We start from the raw sequence: 14,021 nt of genomic DNA, 5'->3' as shown, positions 1-14,021 counted from the left end.
AGGGAAAAGACGATACAAGTACACAGATGGAGAGATTCAGGGGAGTGATTCCTGCAATGAGCACTGAAGGATATCTAAGCCAGAGGACCAAGAGGGTCATGGCATTCCAGACCAAGGGGAAGCATGTACAAGGAAGGTAAGGAACAAGGCACAGAAGGAACGGGGATTGATTTTGCTGGACTACAGGGTACATATTAGGAAGCTGTGAGAGATTTGATTAAAGATACAGGCAGAGGCCAGATTAAGAAAAGCCTTGGAAGATGTATTAGTTAGAATTAGGTTTGGCTGTGACGGACTGATTATCCAAAATAATAGTGTAAACAAGACAGAGGTTTAGGGACTTCCCCGGTGGTCCGGTGGTTATGACGTTGCCTTCCAATGCAGGGGATGTGGGTCGGGGAGCTAGGATCCCACATGCCTCGTGGCCAGAAAACCAAAACATAAAAAAACAGAAGCAATATTGTAACAAATTCAATAAAGACTTTAAAAATGGTCCACATCAAAAAAATCTTTAAGAAAAAAAAAAAAAGACAGAGGTTTATTGTTTTCTCATGTAAACCCCATGTGTGGGTAGGTGGGGCTTCTGTGACGCTTCACTCTGAGTCCAGGACCCAGACACCCTCTCTTTTTAAGGCTCCATGGTCCAAACACAGCTAACAATTAGCACAACACAGCCTTTTAAAATAAAAGTGCTTTTATTATAAAATTCTAAAAATGTGCTTTAAAGGTCAGTCACAGGAATACTGCATAATAAGAAGAAACATATCTTCATAATCCAGACAATCACAGAGCAGATTTTATATTGTCCATGGAATTAATATTTAAAAGACATTCTTCTTCTTTTCAGTTAAGAAGAGTCTTCAGAGCACCATTATTTGAAGGAAAGGTATTTTGCGTATCAAAGTTCATCTTTGGTCTGCAATTAAGAAACAAAATATTTAGAGCCATCAGGAAGTCTTCTACGAGTCAAGAAGGCTTACATTAGTCTATTAATTATTTTCCCGTAAAGATGAAAGAAGGAGAAAAAAAAAAAAGCCAAGTTATTGCTAGAGGCTTTTAGGACTATTATTTGGAATCACCCAAGGGTAGTCACATTGGTGGGGAACCTGAACATGTAAGGGTCTGTATTATGGTAAAAGGCTTGCGTTAGGAATGGTATCAGTGAACGGCTAGAGTAGACAATGGGCAAAAAATAAACAAAACTATCATTCTCGTCCCTAACTTCTATGAATCAGGGGACTCATTTGGCACCCCTCAAAGTCACTTAGAGATAAAAATTTAAAAAGAGGAGTGGAGAAAGGGAGCTGCCCACTTTCACTTGGAGCCAACAGAAGCGTTCTGATATCAAATCACTAACTCCATGTGGGAGCATGTTTCGATTCTGGCAATTTCTGTTTTGTCACTGGCTTTCACTGATTTTATGGCCTTGCAGCACTGAGGGGAATTAATGCTGATGATGTATCACTTCTGAGAGCCAGTTAGTGGCAAATCAGTTCGCCCCCAAAACAAAACAGACAACCAAAACTGATTTGTAGCATGTACTGTTGTCATGGTGTAAATACTTCCACCAGGTGGATTCCAAGCTACCAAAATTTAACCCCTGTGAAAAATTCCTAAATATTTAACAATCTGTGAACTTGTATGAGCTGGCTTCATCATACCATCGGGGCTGGTAGTCACCTTATTCCTTTTAAACCCCCTTGAGAGGCAGACATAATAACTGCCAAATCTGCGCTCTCAACTGTGGTTCCAATGCCACAGTTCTGAGTTTGTCCATTCAGAGACATGGTGCTGTTGCTTAAAATAATGTCAAGCCAGCCTATTTTATATATATATATATAATACATATAATAACTTTATACAATATATATTCCTTCAAATGAAAAATACCTATAATCACCGCCCCCCCCCCAACCCATCACACTGTCTTTACACACAATTATGCACACAATTTGAAGGTGATACACTGGCTTTTGGTTCTTGCTTTGCTATAATCCAGATATAGATGATTCTGAGCTAAACTCTTCTTTGGGCTCGGTTTTGTTAACTATAAAATGAAGGCATTTACTGGGTGATCTCTAAGGTCCTCTTCAGCCTGCCAAGTCCATATGTGCATCTGCCTTTTATAAACAAAATCAGTATGTAGTGGTATCAACCGAGATTGCTTTTAAATGAATACTCTGTTAACATGAATAATGATGGTTATACATTTTTCCATCTCTAAACTGGGATGACGAACTCTGCAGAAACGATCTCACAGGGAGATGACGCTCTTAGATGATAGGTGTGAAAACACTTTTCAAACTGTAAACATCTATTCAAATGCCACGTGATGTGAATTCTCACAGTGAAAAAGGCTTCCCTCCACTTTGCTGAGAGCTCACTTCACTGCATCTTAGCGCTTGCCTTTTGCCTTGTTGGGATCTATTTTATCTGCCTCTGCTAGAATGAATTGCTTGGAGGCTCCAGGAGGAATTCAGGTAGCTGTTGCCTGACTGAACGAGGAAAGGAATGAATGAAGAGTCGGATCACTGTTAGTTCTTACTCTGACACTGGCTAGAAGGTGAGTTCTGGTTACCTTCTTCGTATGGCACGTGCAAGGAAAGAGGTCATCCTCGGTCTGTGGTTCTACCCTCTTCATGCCCTCCCGGATTTGGGGCTCACTCACTTGTAAACTGGCATATTCCTGTATAGGAAACAATACAAAAACAGGCCTTATATATCACTTAACGTCCACTTACCAAATTAGATACGCCGGAGTCTGCTAGGGCACAGTCCACTTAACTCATGTGTCAAGTGGTGATATGCAAGGTCCTCCATATTCCCCTTAAAAGCCCAACAACAGAGCTTCTGAGAGGCGGCTGACCTTTGGGCTGCCTATTTCTAAGGGACCACTCCTTAGTCTACGCTTCAGTGATATGACTCGTATGGTATTTTTTTCTGACCTTCTTCCATGTAGCGAAAATAACTGTGCTCCCCATCTTCCCTAGACTGAGAATCTGAGGACAGACTATTTCTGCCTGACCCACCATGGCTGGTACAGCCTCAGTCGCATCTTCATTCATCATGTGCTTGCTCTGGGCTAAGCTCTGGCCGAGGTGCTTAGGCTCGAAAAATGTGAGTTGAATGAATGAACTCTACCCTGTGGCTCTTAAGGAATTCAAATAGTACGTCCTCCCAGCTCCTTCTTCAGTTTACATACTTCACCATCCCCTAGGAAAGGTTATAAAGGGGGAAGGGACCAGGAATGACCAACTTTGTTCTGCAGCAGAGCCTGAGACATGGGGCTCAATATCTGCAATTCTGCAATTATGAATTAAAAAAATTTTAACTTAGATCTAGTACTATTATTAGCCAATTACTTGTTTACTACTGCATTTTTTTTTAAAAAGAGAACCTTTCAAATTGTCAGATACGCTCTGATTACAATGCCTAAATGGGTAGGTCCATAAAAACAATTTCCAAGAAAAGTCATGGCCCATATGGGTTCAGCACAACAGGTCCAAATATACCTTACACTGTATAGAAAAAGAAACGGTAAGGCAGCAGCAATATTGTACAGAGAGGAAATGTGAATCCACGCACAGTAATTCTGTAGGATCAGAAGCCAATTTTCTAACCACATACCACATGGTTCTAACATTAATACTTTTCTTTTAAGGTTGTAGCATTCTCCATTAGCTAATCTTTGGCTTTCTACTATTTTCATTATTATTTAATATTTATCCCTGATTTTTGCTACAGAGGTATACATATATCTCCTTAATGAATATACTATTAGAAATTGTTAAGTGAAATATTACTTGCTACTAACATGACCAATTACAAGTATGTCTATTTTCTTAGAAAATACTGACCTGGAAAAGTTTAAAATAATAACAGAATATGTCATCACCCATGAGATTATTTCTTGCAAATTCTTGTCCTGTTTTTGCTATCTTCCTTGCCTGTGGGAACAAGAATAATATCCTTTAATGAAACATATTTTTCCCCATACAGACATATGCTAACTGATCTTCAGAGTACGTTTTAGTGGGACAATAGTGGAAAAAATATCTTTGGGGTCTTGTGCGGTAAAGAGAACATTTAACAGAGTATGTTTGTTCAAATCAAAGGGACGATTTTAAGATTCGAAAGTTTGAAAAGTCATATTGGGCCTTCTAGAATTGGCCTCTCTTGGAGAGAAAAGGCATACAGTACATGAACTAACAATGACTTTGCAAAGTAAACGTAAGATGAAGCTTAATGCACTGCCTTGACAATTTTCAGCAGACAATTAGTTTGACGCTTTTTTCATGCAATCCCTCATTTTAATCCATAGCACAGTTAGTTTTTCCTCCTGCCAGGCTGGCCATCTTCATTTTCATATTGCTAGAGGAGGTGAGGCAGCGCTTGGGGCTCAAATCAAACTGACTAAAAGAGAGAGCATAATCAAGGCCAAGGTTTAGCTTTTTGTGTCATGTGTAGAGTGGACACAGCTAATCCAAGCCACTATGCCTGTGTTTACCCTGAAGGGATCTGTGCTATCCGCGGGGAGGTGGCTTCCCATTTACAGGTAAGGGTCTACATCTAAGCATCCCGAATGCTTTCCAGGCACAAGACATTTAAAATGAACCCATGATAATTGGGATACAAAGAGACTGACCTTACCTCTTCATCGTGATCTTTTGCCCATTTAAGTTTTTCTAGGAGATCGCTCAGGTTGCTTTTAACTGGAATGTAGTGTTTCCAGGGCTGCAGTTCATTATAAAAGTGTTCATAGTAGATGGAGTCCTGCTTCAGCACCACACTGTCACCTACTAGCAGATACGGTAGGCGGTAGGCTGCAACGGTGCCATCTACGTTTATCTGATACTTATGCTGCAAACAGCAGTAAAGTACAAGAACCTCCATTAAATTTCCTTTTTCCCACTCTTCTTTATTCTCCTTCTCTTTCCACACATCAAACCTCAGATACAAACTGGCCAGATTTTGCCCTTGGCCTCCACCACTTAGTAAGCGCTATTATATATAACATGCTGACCTAGAGCTAAGGGCACATTTTGATGTTCTCCCAAGTTTCAAAAAGGGTCCACAAGGCTAACGGTGGGGCGGCCAATAAAATTATAAAACTGTTGTCCTAACGCTACAACCTAAGAAAAGATAGATTTATCGTGACTCTGTAATCCCTTTACTACTTTCTTTTTTTTTTTTTTAAAGTATTATTATTATTTTTTTTAAAGAAATTCATGTTCTTTTATTTATTTATTTATGACTGTGTTGAGTCTTCATTTCTGTGCGAGGGCTTTCTCTAGTTGCGGCAAGTGGGGGCCACTCTTCATCGCGGTGCGCGGGCCTCTCACCATCGCGGCCTCTCTTGCTGTGGAGCACAGGCTCCAGACGCGCAGGCTCAGTAATTGTGGCTCACGGGCCCAGTTGCTCCGTGGCATGTGGGATCTTCCCAGACCAGGGCTCGAACCCGTGTCCCCTACATTGGCAGGCAGACTCCTAACCACTGCGCCACCAGGGAAGCCCTAACCAAACCTTTTAACATCAGGTGGCCACATGCAAGTTTTAATGAAATTAACAAGCTCTGGGGCAAGAACATCTATGAATCAAAATGTTTATAGCACTGTGGTAGTCAACAGTCTTTAGCTGTAGCAAATTCAACAGGTAGAAAGAAACAAAGGTCTGACAAAACACCCTCTGAGGAGGGATGGCTGGTTATCAGATTTGATTTGGTATCAAATCTCCCATTTCTTTCCAAAATTTCTGTGATATGCATGTGGAAGAAACACAGACAATTCAACTTATGGCCTTCTTTAGGTCTTCCTCGTACCAGGTAACCCATCAAAAGAAAATCAGGCCATTTACAGCACAGACAGCTAATCACTGGCCTTCCCACCTGCAGGAGACAGCTGACTACTTTTTGGCCCACTTTTCCCTTCACCACATGGGGCTTCAAAACCCCTCAGTGGTCTAGAGATCAGGGCAGTATCCCACTGCTTGAAAAAGGGGAGTTGTCAGAGAAAGGATCCATCCTGAGGAAACAGGAACAATGCACATTCTAGATACAGAAAGTGTGTAGCATCCCCAGAGTTCCTGGGCAGAGCGTTTGGATGGATTCCAAGTCACTTCCCTACCGGAAGGCCCAATAAGAGACACCTGGTTTATATTTCTTCTTTAGTCTGTTGTGATGCTATGGCTCTGGGGAGAAATATTTGTAAAATTACTTACATGTATTTATTAATAAAAAAGGATTTGGAGCTGAAATGTGCTCTTCTTGAGGGTCAGTTGGGGGAAAAATTATAGTTCTACCCAGGTCCCAAGCTCCTGTGATGCATATTTAACATCAGGTCTAGGTACTGAGTACAACCCAGGTTGCCCCCCTAGGAACTGGTTAGTCCCCGGGGCTCCATTCCTTACTGTTTCTAAAATGTTGTGTTCACCTCTCCCACTCCCTGTAATTTACAGGCCTCAAATTCCCGCCCCCAAATGCAGGTATTTGGAAAAACACAAAGGATTGGCCATGGATGATGTCATACCTTGAAGAAATCAAAAAATGAAATGTGTTTCACAATGGGACCATACAGGCTCTCATCATGTTTAAAGAAGAAAAAGTTGGTGAAAGCAGCATCTATGAGTTCCGGGTGTTTTCTGCTGAGTTTAACCAACTCAAGTCTCTCTTTTCGGCTGTCTCGCCCTCTCCAGACAGCTGTGGAGTTTTTGCTTTCCCAGGGAGGACCCGTGTTGGCTTGCACAGACATCATATCCAGACTGACTCTGGAAGACAGAGAGTGCAACAGATTTTTCTCCCAAACCATCACACTGCAAGGGTTGTTGGGAAAGAACTCACCAAGGAAAGAAAACCAAGGCTCTGGGTCGTCTGGGACCCATCTCTCACCGGCCCATGGTCTCGAGGACAGAGTCAGTCAGGTCGTAGGTAGGCATCACGATATCCTTGGAATCTGTAGAGCCACACCAGGAAAAGATCGGATGGATGTTTGAATCGGATTTCTTTTTTTCCAAAGGCCAGTCCCCCAAATTAACAAAAAACTCCACATCGGGCATCTTCACCTAGGAAAAGAAAGCCAAGATGGTTAAAATGATGGTATAGTTTTTCATATCAGCCATTTCACTATAATTGTCAAAACTCCACTAAAACCCTGCTAAAGCACACTACACCCAGGGACAGGATTCAGCATATGGCAAGTCTCCTTTAGGCTCAAAGTAGGTTTAGTACCAAAATAATTTTACTGTAAAGTATCTTCTTTTCTTAAAAATATTTACTTATTTATTTATTATTTTGGCTGCACTGGGTCTTAGTTGCGGCACGCGGGATCTTCATTGCGGCACGTGGGATCGTCATTGTGGTATGAGGGATCTTTTAGCTGTGGCATGCATGCGGGATCTAGTTCCCCAACCAGGGATCGAACCCAGGTCGCCTGCACTGGGAGCGCGGAGTCTTACCCACTGGACCACCAGGGAAGTCCCAGGTATTTTCATCTATAATATACTGTTTGGGGTTGAGTGTATCCCCCCAAAAGGTATGCTGAAGTCCTAAACCCCAGTATCTCAGAATGACCTTATTTGGAAATAGGGCTGCTGCAGATGTATTTAGTTAAGATGAGATCCTACTGGAGTAGGGTGGACCCTTAATCCAATATGACTGGTGTCCTTGTGAGAAGAGATGAAGATGTCAAAACACACAAGGATAACACCATGTGACAACAGAGCGGAGTGATGCAGCTGCAAACCAGGAACACCAAGGATTGCCGGGCACCCCCAGAAACTAGGAAGAGCCAAGAAAGGATCCCCCCTATAGGTTTTAGAGGAAGCACTGCCCTGCTGACACCTTGATTTCAGACTTCTAGCCTCCAGAATTGTAAGAGAACAAATTGCTGTTGTTTTTAAGCCACCCAGTTTACAGTACTTTGTTACAGCATCCCTAGGAGACTAATACAGGTATACTACCTGACATAAAACTTCAGAATAGTATATAGTACTTAAGGGTCCAGAATAGAACAACCCTGGTATTGTTATTATTTTTACTTTGAAAACTTATAGTGTAAAACCTGGGCTCAAATTGTCTATTATACATCTGAGAAAAGAAATACTTACTTTTCTAGTCAAAGAAAGTAGTATGGCATCCATGAAAATTCGAAAACCTACGTGTTCACCGTGAGTCTTGATATAAACCTAGAAGAGAATTGAATGTTTATTCTGTTAGTCTAAAAGTACCCGCTGACTTCACTGAGATCAATCTTATCACAATGATCTGCAGAATGATTTTTAATAAAACTATGTAGCTAGTTGTAGCCAAATGGTCAAAATCAAAAATCACTAAGGCAAGCAAACCTCAGTCATGAATTGTACCTTGTTATCCTTCAAGGTATAATGACACAAGCTCTGTCTTTGTCCAAATCTTTTCGGGATTTCTGTTGCAATCTTTTCTGGATCAATGGTAGGGAAATGTGCCAGATCTCTCTGAATTTGAGTAATGGTTTCTGGGCAGTTCATCTCCCGTAGCCAGGCTGCACTGTCTTCCAAAGGACAGTCACAATTCTCATGGTAAACTGGCCCTAATTACACACAAGGAACAAAGTATACAGTAATAATTTCACTCAGCATTTGAAACATGTAACAAATATTTGTAATATGACTTCACAAGTTTTGCCTAGTTAGATGGGGAGGGCAATTTGATGGAAAACATATTTTAAAAAGAAAAACATTTTTATTACTCTGGTGTATCTCAAGTTAAGTCTGTTCTGACCGCTCTTCACAGATAGGTGTTACGATATTTTCACAGTCAGGCCCACTTGGCATGAGTTCAAAAGAAAGCCAACGGTGCTACATTTCGCTCTAAGTGGCTACCATAGTCCATTACTCTTTTTTTTTTAAATTTTTTTGGTGGTGCAGCCTGTAGGATCTTAGTTCCCTGACCAGGGATCGAACCCATGCCTCCTGCAGAGTCTTAACCATTGGACCACCAGGGAAGTTTCCATAGTCCATTACTCTTTTTTTTTTTAATTAATTTTTATTGGAGTATCAATGCTTTACAATATTGTGTTAGTTTCTGCTGTACAGCAAAGCATTACTCTTTATGTTTTGTGTACTTAAGAATAACCAAACATTGGTGAAAGGATATCAGAGGAGTATACCTGTTTTAATGAAAGACAAAATGATAAGAAATTTATATTTCAATGGCCTATTATACAAACTAGTTCTTAAAGTGTCTAAGGTACTTTTCTCAATGGATAAATCATCATAAGTAACAATACAAATGGGCATTCCCTGACGGTTCAGTGGTTAGGACTCCACGCTTCCACTGCCGGGGCCTGGGTTCGATCCCTGGTGGGGGAACTAAGATACTGCAAGCCTTGAGGTGAGGCAAAAACAAAAAAGCCAACAAAAAAAACCAATACAAATAAATAAAACACCCCTACTATGTCTAGTATAATATTTTTTTTTAAAGAAAATATAAAGAAGCAAAGTAATCCTCAAAACACCCATTTCATTAATATTATAATGAATTAATTACATGTTTATAGAAATAATACTAACATAGTATAGAATCTGAATTGAGATTTTACTGTCATTTATTTCTATGATTCTCAGATTGTCACCTGACCCAGGCAGTAGTGGACAATGGGACATCTTTTGAAGGTTGAGCAGGTTATATGGTACTGTGTGGTCCTGGTGGAGTGTGGGGAAGAAACGGAGGCACTTTCTAGAAAAACGTTTGCCTTTCGTGGAGCAAGGGGGCAAGGAAGATTCGTGTGTCTGTATACACCCTGTTTCTCTAATATTTTAGGGTACTGTCTCTGCTGAGAGGGAATGATACGGCTCTAGGTAAGAACGTTGTACTCTTATCCTATATAAGAAAAAAGAATTTCTCTGGAAAATAGCACTGAAACAAAACAAAAAATACCACCGTCAATTTCCCCTCTCTCCCATCAAGTCCTCTTTCTTCCTGAAGTGATCAACCAAATTTCAATAATGCTCATCAGTTACTTAAGTCATATATCTCTAATTAAGAAAGCGCCATCAATGACCGTATATATAGCTTGATTGTTCTTGCTAATGTTGTGCCTTTAGGGAGCAAATTCTCTATTAATATGTTCTTTCCTCTTTAGCAAATTGTAATTTCCATTTGAATCATACATTTCTCTCTTTCACCAGGACTCTCAATTTAGCTTTCAAGTAGGAAATGTCTATTTTTTTCTTTTAGTGAAAAAAAATACCACGCTAACTTGTTTTTGTTGAGCAAATGACATGTATTATTGTGTTCAAATACTGCTGTGTTAAAATTATGTTCCAAATTACCTTTTAAAATATATGGAGACCTGGCCACATGTTGACCTTGGAATTTGACTTCTATCTTCAGATTTGCGTAGCTCGCATACATTCTGTATCTTACTATGAAGGACCCATCCTTTCGGTCTAGAATCTGGACGCCCACTCTAGTGAATTGCTCATCTGGGGCTGAGATTTTAATCTGGAACACTTTTTCACCCGGAGAAGATGTGAATCTGTGATGGGAAGAACAATGAGATATAAAGATTATTTTAAGAAACAACCCTGCAAAGAGTATGTTCTCTAGTCTGTGAACCTTCCTGTTCTCCTCCACATTCTCCCCCTAACATATGCTTGTTTCTTTTTCCTTATGCTTTTAGTACCAGAATGAATAGGATGGATCAGAGAGGAAAAAAAGAAGAGGATTACAACGGCCAAGATAACATAAAACAGTTTTATTAGAAAATTGCAAGGAGATATGTTGACTACTAATTTATGTAAACATAGAACATACTTATGCATTTCGTATATAAAAATAGTCATATCAACCTACTATTTATTTCATGCCCATCTGGAAATTTGTGATCAAATGGTGCCTCAAAGATAATGATTTTCTGAAAAATCTCTCTCAAAGATTTTTTTTAAAGAATCAGTATTATAAATCATGCTCAGCCATGGGCAAAAGCTAGTAGGTAGTATATCACCCAAGTGACGTTGTACAAAAGTTTTTTTTGGAGTGAGTGCTCTGGCTGTCACGATTAAGGTGGTATTTAGTTTCCCCAATCGTACTATTTATAGACAAGTGACAAAATTTATAACTCTCCTTTTCTTTGCTTTGGGAAAATTCTCAGTCCCAAGATTTTCTGCCTACAAAATACAGTCAGCATCCACCAATTAAAAAAAAGACAATCATTTCAGAAGTAAGTGAATTCTACAAATACGTTTTAAGTATACTTTTAACCGTTGAATTCAGTGGAACGAAATAAAGTTGTAACAAACATAGGAGATTCATATTTTGATACGTTCCCCCTCCGCTCTAAAGTTTCAAATAGTGCTTTATTTTTCTCTTTTGAGTTTCAAAACCCGCTTACCTGCAGAGGTCCACCTGAAAACAGAGAAAGGTGAAACCAACCAGTTTCTAACAACTGGGTTTAAATTCCTTTTAACAGTTATGCAAAAATAATTAGAAAGAGTACTTTCAGCGAAGTACAGGAGTTTGTTCCCCAGTCATGGGGAAATCCCTATCAAAATAGGCAGGAGAAGAGCTAATTCGAAATTATTTGTAAAGCTACAGAGAAAAATTGATTGGGTGGGGTAAAAAGTTACAACCAGATGTGAATAGCACCCAAATGTCCTGGATTTTTAAACTGCTGTGGAGAAACGAGTTCTTGGGCGGATAAAACTTAAGGGGAAAACCAGTAAGTTTTAACTGCATTCCAAAATAGTCAGGGAGCCATTGCTCGACTTACTTATTTCCTGATGTGTCCACCGCCTGGATGTAGAAATAGCGCGCGGGAAGGACCACAGCTGCTTTGAGCCCGGGTCCCCATATTTCGCTCTTCTCCGGGCTCAGTCGCCTCTCTCCGCCGGTCTCGGCCAGTGCTGGAACTGTCCCCAGAAAGAAGCAGTAAAGCAGCAAAGTGCTAAACATTTACAAGATGGACTCAAAATGATCCACAGATAAATGAAGTGGAAGAGGTGGACGAAACCAGCCGCGGCTCCGGCAGGGGCACGTCGGCCGATCGCAGCAGCAGACGCGGCTCCAAGTGGGGTCCTTTGCTGTGCTGGGCAGGCGCGTGGGTCTCCCCGGAAAGGTCACAACCGGGGCGCTAGCTTGTCCAGCAGAAAGGTGCTAGTAGTTCTGCTGAAATGCGCGAGGACCTCGCCGCTCCTCTTCCTCGGGATAATAACAAACTTGCGTTGCCTCTGTAACTGGAGCATCATTGAGGGCGAACTCGTCTCAGGTTCCAGCCCAAGGTGCACGGCGAGGGGATTGGCCCGCGCGTCCGCCCGGACTGAGTAAGGCCTCCTCCAAGTGGATGGCGCAGTGGACACGCGTCCCGGCGCCAGGGCTTCCTGGGACGTGTAGTTCGCGACAGGACTAGCGGAAATCCCGCCAGGTTTTACCATCTCTCACTTGTTTATTTACTTTGCCGTCACCGCTTGCAGGGGACAAATAAATAGTAGCTGTCCAATAGAGGGGCACGCAGGCCTGGAGGCACAGCTAAGATTTTTAAAAAAAATTTTCACTCTGTCCCCCGCACGTGCAGAGGGCAGGTATAAAACACGATGAAAGGCAGGTGTTGTCAATGATATCTGACGATCGGTCGCCCGGCACAGCCGTCAGGGCGCTGTCCCCGCGCGCTCTGATGGGACGAGAGACGCCAGCCCCAGGGTAACCGGAGGCGCGTCGCGGGCCGAGCGCTGGAAGCTGTGATCCGGGACCGGTGCCGGGCTCCGCCGCGGACGCAGCGACCCGACCCCACCGGACAGGCCAGAGGTACATCGGGCTGTGGGCAGGGGCCGAGGTGGCCGCCGGCGACTGTGCGCTGCGCCCTCCGCCGGGCACTGGAGCGCCGCGGGCCAGGCCTGCCGCCGCCCACCTGCTCTCTGCGTCGCCAACGCAGCCTGCACGCCGGGGGGTCCTGGCCTCTCCGGTGCCCGGTGGCCATCCGAGTGGACGCCAGTGCGTGGGGACCCGTCCTCCGGGGAAGAAGTGGGGGTGAAGAGCTGGGCCGCAGGGTGGAGGGAAGGGTCCGGGAGAGAAAGGACGAGTCCTCTCGGGAACAAAGCCCGATTTGGAGGGACCGCGGGGATACCGGTGGCTCCCGCCCGGCGGCAGTCTCCACGCCACGCTCGGCAGGGCCCGGGACCGGAACGCGCGGTGGCCGTCCCCTTGCCCCTGCACGCCCGCCCGGGGCCAGCGCGGTCGCAGGAGGGGTCACGGTCAGCTCCGAAATCGTACCGGGAGCCTCCTCCTCCCCTTCCCCCCTTCTCTCGACCTTTTCTGCTGCCCCCCCAAACTCTGATGGGCCGGTGGAACCGCCAGCCAAAGCGGGCCTGGGCGGGGGTTTTCTTTACTGTTTCATTTTCGGCAATTGTCATTAGTAATGCTATCAACTCGTGCATTCAAAAGCTCGAATCGGGGGCTCCCTCTTCTCCCGGGAACAGTGATCTGCCCGCGTCCCATTTCCCCCCCCGGGCGCCCTGAGCACCCGCGTGTCCCCGGGCCCCCGGGCGGGTAGGAGGCGGACACCCCGCCGGCCTCTGCCCGCTCCGCGTCGCCGAGAACTCCGGCTTCCCGCCGGGCGGAGGGCGGGAGGAGGGGCCCGGAGGCCTCGCTGCGGGTACCCGGGGACGCGCGGCCCTCGAAGGCGCCGGGACCGCCGAGCGGCGCGGGCAGGGGGCGCCGGCGCGCTCCTTCCTCTCCGCCCGCGCCGCCTCCGCACACAGCGGCTCCGCGCGGCGGAGACGGGCCTGCGCGATTGTCGCCTCCATCCTGGGGGCCTCCAGGCGCCGCGAGCTTCGCAGAGAAGGGCGGAGGGCCCTCCGCTCGCCTGCCCGGGAGCCTGGGCTCGACGCTGGCCGGAGTGCGGGAGGACCCCCGGTATCCTTCGGAGGCCGGCGCCTCTGCCTGGGAAGGGGCTCAGGTCTGACCGCGGAAGGGGCGTGGAGGGCGTGGGGAGGGGTCTGGAGGGGAAGGACCGAGATCAGACCTGCTGAGGCTTAGTGCGTCTGGCCCTCGG

The 14,021-nt window shown here is 44.4% G+C and overlaps 2 protein-coding genes across 10 annotated transcripts in view; one reads left to right on the top strand and one right to left on the bottom strand.

Annotated features, from left to right (window-relative positions):
* Positions 1-683: 683 nt before the first annotated feature.
* POGLUT2 (protein O-glucosyltransferase 2) lies at positions 684-12,225 on the bottom strand. Of its 2 annotated transcripts, none has more exons than XM_057532770.1 (10): positions 11,745-12,225; positions 10,306-10,511; positions 8,356-8,561; positions 8,101-8,178; positions 6,884-7,056; positions 6,525-6,762; positions 4,651-4,860; positions 3,858-3,947; positions 2,546-2,686; positions 684-916 (listed from the first exon to the last, which is right to left on the bottom strand). In XM_057532770.1, the coding sequence occupies exons 1-10, from the start codon at positions 11,924-11,926 to the stop codon at positions 899-901; spliced, it is 1,542 nt and encodes a 513-aa protein (XP_057388753.1). In that variant the 5' UTR covers positions 11,927-12,225; the 3' UTR covers positions 684-898. The 2 variants fall into 2 exon arrangements, with proteins under 2 accessions (XP_057388753.1, XP_007196861.2); XM_007196799.2 differs by having other exon boundaries at positions 2,579-2,686; positions 11,745-12,223.
* A 412-nt stretch (positions 12,226-12,637) lies between these two features.
* The window catches only part of BIVM (basic, immunoglobulin-like variable motif containing), a 23,584-nt gene continuing 22,200 nt past the window's right edge, over positions 12,638-14,021 (top strand). For 4 of the 8 annotated variants that reach the window (XM_057532778.1, XM_057532780.1, XM_057532779.1 and 1 more), the window contains exon 1: positions 12,638-12,775. The gene's annotated coding sequence lies outside the window, so the exon portion shown is untranslated. Of the gene's footprint in view, positions 12,776-12,894; positions 12,998-13,128; positions 13,222-13,530; positions 13,926-14,021 lie in introns of those variants that run through there. The other 4 variants (XM_057532772.1, XM_057532776.1, XM_057532773.1 and 1 more) reach the window with 3 other exon arrangements.

Source organism: Balaenoptera acutorostrata, chromosome 18 (assembly GCF_949987535.1).
Source record: "Balaenoptera acutorostrata chromosome 18, mBalAcu1.1, whole genome shotgun sequence".
NCBI lineage: Eukaryota > Metazoa > Chordata > Mammalia > Artiodactyla > Balaenopteridae > Balaenoptera > Balaenoptera acutorostrata.
Note: the sequence above shows the minus strand (reverse complement) of the source record. Positions and strands in the feature narration are given on the sequence as shown.

Bases quoted from the DNA above. Each gene is read 5' to 3' on its own strand.
- POGLUT2 (XM_057532770.1), bottom strand. From the start codon at position 11,926: ATGTTTAGCACTTTGCTGCTTTACTGCTTCTTTCTGGGGACAGTTCCA. The intron at 8,562-10,305 runs GTAATTTGGAAC...GTGTGTAATTAG, and splicing joins GTCTCCATATATTTTAAAAG to GGCCAGTTTACCATGAGAAT. The intron at 2,687-3,857 runs GTCAGTATTTTC...TTTCCTATACAG, and splicing joins ATTATTTTAAACTTTTCCAG to GAATATGCCAGTTTACAAGT.